General features: G+C 41.4%; 1 protein-coding gene across 1 annotated transcript; it reads right to left on the bottom strand.

The window, feature by feature from the left end:
- Positions 1–470: 470 nt before the first annotated feature.
- On the bottom strand, positions 471–10,808 carry LOC125324432 (C-C chemokine receptor type 1-like). The gene is made up of 3 exons (XM_048300274.1): positions 10,706–10,808; positions 4,202–4,365; positions 471–3,556 (listed from the first exon to the last, which is right to left on the bottom strand). The coding sequence occupies exon 3, from the start codon at positions 3,543–3,545 to the stop codon at positions 2,475–2,477; it is 1,071 nt and encodes a 356-aa protein (XP_048156231.1). The 5' UTR covers positions 3,546–3,556; positions 4,202–4,365; positions 10,706–10,808; the 3' UTR covers positions 471–2,474.
- Between the last annotated feature and the right edge of the window lie 207 nt (positions 10,809–11,015).

Genomic DNA, 11,015 nt, shown 5'->3' with positions numbered 1-11,015 from the left:
ATTTCCATATTAACTTTGAGGGCTTACACATAAAACTTGGGACACCAGGCACACTGCTTGGCTTGCACCACTCTGTATGGTGCAAGGAGATCTGAAATTTGCTGCAGAAAGTCTATGGAGGATCCTGTTTTTATCCCAATATTAATACAGTGATATCTTTTATTGCCCTCTTTTATTCCCTCTCTTTCCCTATTTATAACACACGCAACCCTGTTTCTCCAAATCTCGCTCATTTAAAATCTGTGGCCACAGATTTTTCCAAAGCTATTGTAGGTCACTCTTCTCAAGCTTGATGGTGGATAAAAGCTGTGCCAGCTGCAGTAGCTTCTGGACTGGACACACAGTTCTCTGTTTGCTTGGTTTGAAGTGTGGTATTGCAAGTGCCCATGGCTGTGTCTTTTTCCTATCTCCACTCTGAGAGCAGAGCCAATGCCTTTTTGCTTACAGAAGAGAACATGGGCTGCAGGGTATACACAGATTTCCAGACACTGACTTTATTAATTTCACTGCATTAACATGAAAACAGGAAGAAATTTAATTCCAGCAAGATAAGGATTTACAATAAAACACAGCAGTAGAAATATCACCATTACAGGAGGATTTGTATTGCACTGAACTAATTAATGCTCTAAAATTATAAAGGTGCTTTCACCTTGTTTCAGAAAAAGAAGTAGAAAAGAAATGAAAACTATTATTTCCAAGCAAGAAAGTTTACTGTGAGTATAGTTTTTGGTCTTTTGTTTAGTCTATCTGTGGCTGTTAACTTCAGAAGGTAGCGACCAGGTAATAATAGCTGATAGGAGAAGAACTAACAATTAATAGAAGCATTGCCCGCACATTTTAAGGCAAGAGGAGGAAGAGTATTTGCACCATCTAGATTAAGGGATCTGATGACTAATTAAGAGCCTGGCATTTTCAGTTTCCTTCCACAGTTAAAGACACTTAATCTTCCCTGAGACTATTTAAATCCCATGTTTGCCTCTGGCTCAGGCACTTATTCCCTACTGACCAGTGTGGGACCTTGAAGAGATTTGCTGTTAACGGAGGCATCTGCATCACGTGCCTGGTGTTAAGTAGCGTGGAATTCCCTCTGGTGTCCTTACATTGCTGGAGGTTAGTTGAACTTGCCTCTCCAGATATCCATGAGCCAGTCCTTGTGTGCATGAGCAGTGCCCTTCCACGGAAATGGAGAAAAAACCAGAAGGACAGCTCCCTCGCATAAGGAGTGCTCACCTGCACCTCCTTACAGTTTGAAGTAAGAAATTGTCTGCTGTGTTCCTCCTCCCTCTTTTTTGCTAACCCCATGTCCCTAGAATTCCTCTTTCTTTTACAGGGAAACTCTTAATAGTGGACTGAATGTATGGCCATAGTACACCAGTAGGCCAATGGTCTTTTGTCTTCAATCAGCACACAGTTCTCATTGAGGCACCAGTTGGCTAGAGGCAGTCTTCTCCTGAGAAGGCAAGAAGGTATGCCTTGTCTGGAATTGGCTGCTTTTGCAGGTCCAAGACCACTGTCTTCCTAGAAGTGTATCCCAAAAGTCGGACTTGCTGTGTGTGTGAAGAGTGTATTTTTCCCATGCAGGAGCCTAAACTGACACACCTGTGTCATGTGTTGCCATGTAAACTCTTCTTCTGCACTTGATTTACCTGTCCACAGCTAGGGAGGCCTGGTCTCAGTACTGTGGTCACAGTCTCCCGAAATCCTTCAGAGGGTCCTGATATTTTTCTCATACAGAATCTTGCATAGCAAATACCAAGGTAATTTTCATTCGGGTCCTGCAGGTCTTTGCTGAAGTGCTTTTATTGGTTTAGTGGGGTTTTTTTCTTGAAGGGATATGACTTGTCAGAAACAAGTTCATGCTTTTTAGGAGTGCATCATTGTCTTATTGTGCAGTCAGTAAACTTGGTGTGTGCAGTTACTCGAAAAATTGCACCCACAAAAATCACAATGTTGCTGATTAAAAGCACACTTTGGAAAATGTCAGCACCTGAATGGTGATATGTCAGACATAAAATTAAAAAACAAAAATCAAAATAACTTAGTTATAACTGTTAAAGGATTATGTTTAAAAATGACTGCACTATTAGCTAAACAGGTAAATCCTTGGGTTAAGTGGTCACAGTAAGATCTTGTGAGATGACCTCTTACTCCTTAGACTTTTCAGTGTTGTATTCCTCCCCCCCGTAAATCTCAGTGGATAGATTTTTATTAAAAAGCACAATCATAATTGTCTGGGTCCTATTTAAATCTTGATGTGACACAGCTATGCAGTTAATGCTTCCTGGAGAACTCATTGATTCTCTTAGTTTAGCAATGGAAAATTCTATAATCCCAGGCAGCAGTTAACCACAAGAATAAGGAGGTCATCCAGTTTTCAGTAGTGGTCGACATTAAGATTTCAGATAATGTCAGGCACGTCTTAAGGCAAAGCAAGTGATGCAAAATTTACCAACTAATATTCTGATGTATTTTTACAGTCCAGTAGAGACATCGTGCTCTGCAGTGGATTGTGTGAATGTGGAACTGACTCTTTCCAATTTTTCACGGTAAAGACTTGGACATTTTTTGCAAAGGTGAGGTGCAACATGCTTTCGGAAAAAGGTACGAAGATATGCCCTAAATTTTTCTCCAACAAATACATAGATCACAGGATTGATGCAACAGTGGATCATTGAGATTGTTTCCGTCACTTGAATTGCTTTCTCCAGTTGACCTTTGAGTTCACAATTTGGGATGAAAAGTGAATTTTGAAATGTATGCAAAAAAGAAGAAATATGGAATGGTGTCCAGAAGATGAAGTAAAAAATCATGATCACAAAAATAAGTCTGACTGCCTTCTGTTTTTTCTCATTCTTAGATCTCAATAATGTTTTTAGAATTTGTGTGTAACTGAAAATCATAATGAGCATTGGAACAATAAGTCCCAGGACATTCATCTTTAAAATAAAGGAGTACTTCCAATTTATTGTGGAATCACTTGGATAATGAGCACTGCAAGTGTAGCCTGAACTTTCCTTCTGAGTTTTGTGAAATACTACCCCAGGAACAGAAATAAGAACAGCAACAGCCCAAGTGACGACACTGGCGAGGATGCCATAGGTGACTGTCCTGGCTTTCAAAGCAAACACCGCGTGCACTATGGCCAGGTACCTGTCCAAGGTCAAGAGGATTATGAAAAAGATGCCACTGTAGAAGCCAAGAAGGTAGACACCTGACAGAATTCGACACAGTGCCTCCCCAAAAATCCAGTCATGAACTGCGTAATAAGCCCAAAAAGGGAGAGAAAACACAAACAGCAGATCAGAAATTGCCAAGCTGAGCAGGTAGATGTCAGTCATACTCTTCAGCCTCTTGTATTTTACCAGGATAAGGACAACAAGCATGTTGCCTGTCAGGCCAAATATCACCACTAAAGAATAAAGAGGTGGCAAAAATTTTGCTGCAAAGTGCTTTTCCTCAATTCCCATGCATGGTGTCGAATCGCCATAGTCAAATTCTGTTGTCACTGCCCAGTCGGTGAAGTCTGTGGTTTCATTTGCCATGGTGTATTGGTCTGGAAAGGAGAAAAAGAAGACATTAAACTAGAGGAATCTCCAAGCTTTGCAGTGAAGAGAATGAAACATGCTGATGTTCCCTTCTGAAATGCATTTTGCTGATGAGCACAGAAGCACTACTATATCAAGGTGTGAAAGAGAATGAAATTGCAGAGCTCCTGGGAAACCCACCCACACAGCTGTGGAGTCACACTGGTGCATGTTGGAAGTGTGCTGTGTGTCATTTCCCACGTGTAAATTATCACATGCATTTTTCCTCCTCAGCAGAGCCTGTCAGCTGCCTGGCCTAACCAGACGGAGAGGACAAATGAATTTAATGAGTTGTAGGTAGTTTGGGGCTCTTGTGCTCATCAGTGGCATTCCAGAGGAGTGTAGAAAGCCAGGAAGGCAGCCTCAGGAAAGCACAGTGTCTGGCATGCAGAGCATAGTCTTGCTTCTCCTTGGGACCTGGCCACCTGCCCATCGTGCCAGTCCATCCTGTAGCCCTTACCCACGGAGGACCAGGCACTGGTCAGGTGTAAATGGTGCATGCAAAGGCACTGTGACATGGGTGAAAAACAGCTGAGTTCAAGCACTTCTTCAAATTGCTTGTGACTTCCTGGGAGCCTTAATGCCTGTGGGAATCAGGACAGTACTAAACATACCTGCCTGGTGGACCTGCTGTTGTGGGTGTTGCAGAGTGGAAAGTTGGCAGTGTTGGACTGGGTTAAAATGGCAAGCACTGTGTCCTTTAGAGAGTCTGGGGCAGGTGTAGGCAGTGGAAGTGTGCTGGTTTCAGATAGCTCTGGAATGAAATCAGTGCACAGTCCTGTAGAGAGAACAGACAGATGAAGACCTTGGCAAATGATGCAAAAGATGCGAGTTGCTGTTGGGGTGGCCTCTAATACCTGTGTCTGTTGTGGTACCTTCCTGTCAGCTGGAAGACCTCCCACTGCTGTTTGGGGATATAAGGAGTTTTGTTTCCTTATTTCAGTAGTTTTTTACAGCCATTATTCAGGAGCTGCAAAGTTTAGACTGGTAGAGTGTCTTGGAGGGAGCACAAAGGCAAAAGGCAGATATGGCCATAGCTAAGAGTGTGTACTGCAGTTTTTATGTGATGTTGTTCTTCACCCTTTCTCAGTCAGTGCTCCCAGTAAGGCAACAATGAGGAAGTGCAAGGGTTGTGCAAACTCTCTGTCCCTTATGTTTTGGATTGGACTGTTGGAGGGACTGGACTTCCCCTGCAAGAAAAAATCTGGGTGTCAGCCCCTCCAGTCTTCAAAGCCTCCCCTTTTCCCAAGTCCCTGGTAGGACTGTGAGCCAGATGCAGAAGCACAGCTTTGTGTAACTTGGTCTCTGAAAAGCTCAGGACAACTGTCTTCTCACAGACCCCCAGAGAACATGGTAGAACTCCTCTGTGTCCCATGAGAAGCTAGGCAGAGGATTTTGTGAAGATGGGTGTCACAGGGACAAAAAGTGCTCCCTGGTCACTCAGTGGGGAAGTGCAACCAATGCCTTTGATAGCCAGTCAAAGAGAGCTACTTGCTGTCTGGTTAAAGGGCTGCTCTGTCTTCCTGTGCCGCCATGACTGCTTTTATCAGACACTTCATGGCAGACTGGTGGCTGCCCACGGCAGGGTGTTGGTTTTGAAATTAGTCTCTTCCTGGAAATGTCATGCCTGTTCTTAGACAAGGCTGAGACAGTGCTCCCAATGCAGAAGCATTCAGGCAGTGCATGTGCCCCAGCTTGCTGTGTGATCTCTGAGTGCTCGTGGTTGTGCTCCTTTTCTGAATGCACTTTTTTCAATGGTGTGGTCTGCCCTGTGGGATCACAGGCATCTTTTGCAGAGACCAGGCTCTCAAAACCACCTTTTCATTCTCTCTGCACTTGAAGTCTTCAAGTCTAAATGTTACTGAAGAAACTCAGCCCATGTCTGGAGTGACTCAGAGATAGGCCCCTGCTCTGCTTTTTAGTAGATAGTCAATTTAATTATGTATTGGGCCATTCTGAGCTGCAGCACGTGAAATTTTTGAAGTGTCTTAAGGTCATGTCAGCTTATTCAGCAGTTTGAGTAAAGGCTGATTTCCTGATATGTCATTACAGAGCATTCAGGATCCAGAAGACATAGTTTTGATTTGTATTTTTATCTTGGTGGATGAATGTATAATACAAATAAACTTCTTGAACAAATTTTTTTGTTTACACAGTAGTAAAACAATTTTCCATGTGTGTATATGCACAAGTAAATATACATATACATACACTTATATATATAATCATAGTATTGTAGAACCATAGAATCATTTATATTGGAAAAGACCTCTAAGATCATTGAATCCAACCATTAACTTAACATTGTCAAGTCCACCACTAAACCACGTCCCTAAGCATCACATCTACATGGCTTTAAATACCTCCAGGGATGATGACTCAACCACTTCCCTGGGCAGCCTGTTCCAGAGCTTGATATCTCCTTCAGTGAAGAAATTTTTCCTAATATTTGATCTAAACCTCCCTTGGTGTACTTAGCCTTGTAGAATCTTTGTGTTTGTATAAAAAGAAAGTAACTTATTTTTTTTCTTCCAAGTTTGGAACTTATTTTGAGTTGTGAACCTGGCAGAAAATAATTGTGAGAGCAACAAAACTAAAGTTAACTGACTCCCTACAGATTTGTCTCCTTTGCTGTCCAAGTCTTATATCCTGTGAGGGGTTAACCCCAGCCAGATGAGGCAGGTAAGGCCTCATCTAGTCACCTACTCACTTCTCCACAGCAGGATCAGGGAGAGAATCAGAAGTGCTGAAGAAAGAAAAACTTGCAAATTGGGAAAAAGACAGCTGAATAAGAGAATGAAACTGAAAAAACCCACAAGAGGTAATACAAAGACAAATGCTTGCCATGTACTACCAGGCAGACAGATACTAGCCAGTCTTTGAGCAATGCCTACTCTGGAAAAACCTCCCTCTGCCCCTAGTTTTATTCCTGAGTGTGATGTAACATGGCACAGAATATCCTTTTGGTTAGTTTGGGTCATTTGTCTCAGCTGTGGTCACAAATCTAAAAGGGCTGTGGTCACAAATCACCATAAGGGCTGCTGGGAAGAAAAGTGAGTCCATTCCAGTCAGACCAAGTTCACGTTCCCACCACCAAAATCGAGCTCTTGCCCCATAGAAGTCACACTAATCCTGGCTAGAAAGACAGCATGTGCTGTGATTTTTTTATTTACTGTCTTTGACCTGATGGGAAATGACTAAGTATTTGCATGCTCTAGAAGTCAGATCCTCCTCTTCACAACAAACACAAAATACTAAAAATATTTTTCTGAGATACGTATTGAAAAAATGCTTCTCCTTTGCACATAGGCAATATTAATCATAAATAACTCTAGAAAACTGGCCTGGCTAAAAAATTCTATTGGAAATTACTGGTTGCACTTGATTTTTGTTTTTTCTCATTTATCTGTAACCATATTTCTCATTTTAATTTTTGTGCAGAAAGAAGCATCTTCTGCAGAAGCTGTAGCCGTTGACGAGAAGTCTGGGTTTGGCTCTTAAATTATCTAGGTGTGAACTGATGCCTTAGGTTTTAATTTTTATATTTTTCAGATTCTGTACTGCTTAGTGTGTGACTCTGAAGTTTCTTGTAGCCTGCTAATTTCTGCTCTCTCATGCTAGGTAGACATAACAAAACCTCTCTGGGCCTGCTCTTCAAGGACACCCAGACTCTCTTAGGCCCAAAAGTATAAACCAAAGATCCTCTAAGGGGGGGGAAAGCTGAGGGGAATTACATCATTAAACTGAAGCCTTAACTGGAGAATTAACCCTGCTATGCAAATGAACCAAACCTATGAAAGTGTGAAGAACTCGTGACCTGTCGTCCATCTCGGGGTCCATCTTGGCAATGGCCTCTGGCCCCCAGGGGGTACCTTTGAAGGCCTTTCAAATAAACACCTACCTTATTCCCTTACTCCTGTCTAGCCTCTGTGTCTAGGAGGTCTCTTAAGGCATCAGAACCTTCAGAAATGGGAGTGTTATAGTAAAGAAATCTCCAGGTTTATTTCTGCTCTTGAGCTGTTTAAACATAATCTGAGCAATTCTGATTTGGGAATTTGTAATTACTTATTTGATTTATTTTCCTCTTTCTTTTCTGTCCAAAATTACACACGAATATTCAGAAAGTCTTAATTATTTTCATTTGAGGTGCTTTCTCATTTTCTGGCCTGCATGTGGCCATCAGTGCCCACTGTCCTGACCACAGTCTCACTGTTTCTGCATGCACAGGGTAGTTTTGGTTGCTAACAGAAATTCTGAATGATTTTTGCAAAAGAGAGTGACATGTCAAGCCTAACGTAGACATACAAGAGGAGAACTTTCTAATTTATCCTGTGTTTAACCACGTAAAAGTATCTAAATATGTGAGCAGTCCAATAAGAGGCTACTGTTATTTCCCCTTGCAGGACTGGTTATGTTCTGAGTTGCCAAAGAAGCTGGATACAGAGAGGTGTGACCAAGCCATGGGCCAAATACCAGCACCCTGGAAAAGAGTTCTTGCAAAGAACATCGAGTTACATCTTGAATGGGAGAAAATTTGGTTTACTGAATACTTGTAACTTTGTGAGTGCAAATAAACATAATTTCATTTCTGTAAGTTTTAACAAAGCTGAGCTTATGGCAACATCAGATGTTCGTGTAATGAAGATGTAGTGCTGAACCATGTCTTTCCAGATTTCTGTGTTTCAGCTGCTTTGAGAGAAGCCTCTCTAGCTCTTGAGCATTGGCTGCTATTTACAGCATGTCACTTTAAGCTAGAAAATGTCTAGGTGCTGGTAGGACTATCAGGTATTTCCAGGTCATTCAAGCAAAGGAGCTCCTGAGTTGCTACAGCAACTTATTCAGGGATGACATTTGTCACAGCCCAATGAGTGTGCTGTGCTCTAGAGGGGATTTGGACAAAGTTTCCTCTCAGAAACCAGAACTTGTAATAACTACAAGTTACAAGAGCATCTGTGCATGAATGGAGCTGCTTATCTGAAAACTGAATGACCTCCCCAAAGTTCCCTTAACCTTTTTGCAGTCTAAGACAAGATTGAAATGTATGAGTGGGTAACACAGCGCTACTGCCCTTGCCCTCACTCTCCTCCTTTCACAAATGCCAGCAATTTGTCATCCAGAGAAAGAAATTGCTTAATGACTTGTAGTCAGCTTAAAAGTGTGTGTCAGCAGCATCTAGGGCACTCTATGACGAGAGAGAAGTGCAACATAGCACTGAGTAATACTGAAACTAAAATAACAAAAAATAATACCACATGTTCTAATAGCAGGCTTTGCAAGAGATGTACTCAGAGTTTCCTGCTAACAGCTCTACCTTTTTATCTTTGCCTTTGACTTTCTAAGAGGAGCAGAACTTCAGAGAAATCTGTACACAGACACATGCATTTGCTTGGAGAGCAAGCATAGAAGTATGAACTTTTCCTGAGTTACCAGGAAAGATGAAGGAAAAGATGGAAGTGTGAACTAAATACTCTGTGTAAGACTCTGAACTGATAGTTGCCCTCAAACACACCTTTTCATGTGGTAATGACCACAGGACTTCCTTCTAGGATTTGACTGGGGAAAGAGCCCCTTTCAAAATTAAACCTTGCCTGGGAAACCTCTTCCTCTTTTATAACAGCTGAGCATTAGAAACATTCAGAATTACTTGCCTCCTAACTGATGGGGTTTTTTTCAGCCCTGCAAGGCTTTCAAAGTAAAATATATTCTGGGCTGAAAAGAACAGGCTTAATTCTCTGTAAGGCCTCAGGATCTGATTGTTTACATTCCCCATCGAAACCAGAAAGAAGGTCTGGCAAAAATTCTGAGCTTTTCTGCAGTTTAAATAGAGTCAGCCTATGGGTCCCAAGACAAAAGAAGTAGGATGTATTCCTACCTAAACAAATTTACAGTAAAAGAATATCACAAGCACTGAAAATAAACATTCTGAGAAAGAGAACCTTGAGACAGGTATTAGACATCTTCCTCCAAATCATGAGTATATATATACGTGGGCTCTTCTCTTCTGGAGGCTAACTTCTGGGCTAGTATATCTGTTAAGGGTTTTTTGCTGTGGTGTGGTTTGGGGTTTTTTTCAGTATCTGATAAAACATTGAATTCACAGTAATACAAGTAATAGTTGTAGTCACAACCATTCCAAGGATGAACTCAAGTACAAAATGGAAGGTTAATAGTTTGGAGTGAAGATTGCCAGCATATGCCATAGGGTCATGTGATGTCCTGTTACTGCTCTAAGGGTCTGCTCTCTCTACACTGAGAGGTTCAAGCCCCTGCTCTGTTGCTGTCAACTGTTCCAGGCTAATGACCATGCAATTATCCCAGGAATGCAAAAAAAGACAGAAAGAGTCCTTAGTCTATTGTAGCTTTTTTGCTAATATACAAGTGGCAAGTCTCATTTATCCAAGCAGAGGAGCTCACCTTTCCTTGTGTGTGAGCAGAAAAATTCCAGTGTAGTACTGATGATTTTTGTTCATGTAAAACCTCATTAACAAAAATTGCAAGCCAGATCATGACTGGGTATAAAACCGATATCTCATTGAGATATAGCTGAGATATGGAGTACAGACTTTCTAGTGTGGTGACTCAGAGACTTCACATTAAACAGAGGACCCATTTCCAAATATCCCTTTAAAATGTGATAATGAAACAACACTTTTAACAGATAAAATGCTTGAATAATATAGAGAAACCATGTGATACGATAGGGATGGAGAACACCTGCCAACTGCATCTGACACAGCAAGTTGTGACTTAGATATGGAGAGTTTAGGTTAAGTTTGAAGGATTTAATGTCTGACCAATTTTTATCCTTAGCAGAATGCAACTTCAAGCTATCGATCTCCTGGAACTGCTTCAAAACCCAGACCCAGTAAGTTTCTGGTACAAAAAAGATTATCATTTTCTACATCAGTTGTCCAGTTGAATTCTCTACTTTCACATTTAGCCTTATCCCAGGCTGTAAGCTAGTTACAAGACCCAGTTGTTCCCAAAGATGTTACCTCTGCTTCCATGTCAGCTCTATTGCCACTGCCATTTAGGCACATATACTCCCCACTTAGTGGATTTCTCTTATATATACACACATTTTGATGTAAAGATAAGGAAAAAAATCAGCTACTCACTGTTTCATCAAGCTGGTCTAACTGTGGGTTCTTCTCCTTCGTGAACGAACATATATCTGAAAATAGGAAACAGCACTTCCTGTGATATGTTGCAAAATGAGGGTAAGCTTCTTCTTCTCTGAAAAAGCTTGGTTCCCAGGCTGAGGTCAGAATTGGTGGATGAAGACTTTACGGCTGCCAACCCAGCCATATTCTGAACTACTCCATCTCTAGAGGGTTAAGACTGGCTGATCAAATTCAATAAAATCCCATTCTCAGGTCAATCAGTATTTCTACCTGCTCTGGAAACTTCCAATTTCAATTTACTCTC

This window comes from Corvus hawaiiensis, chromosome 1 (assembly GCF_020740725.1).
Source record: "Corvus hawaiiensis isolate bCorHaw1 chromosome 1, bCorHaw1.pri.cur, whole genome shotgun sequence".
Classification (NCBI taxonomy): Eukaryota; Metazoa; Chordata; class Aves; order Passeriformes; family Corvidae; genus Corvus; species Corvus hawaiiensis.
The sequence above is the reverse complement of the archived record's forward strand: the minus strand, read 5'-3'. Positions and strand labels throughout refer to the sequence as shown.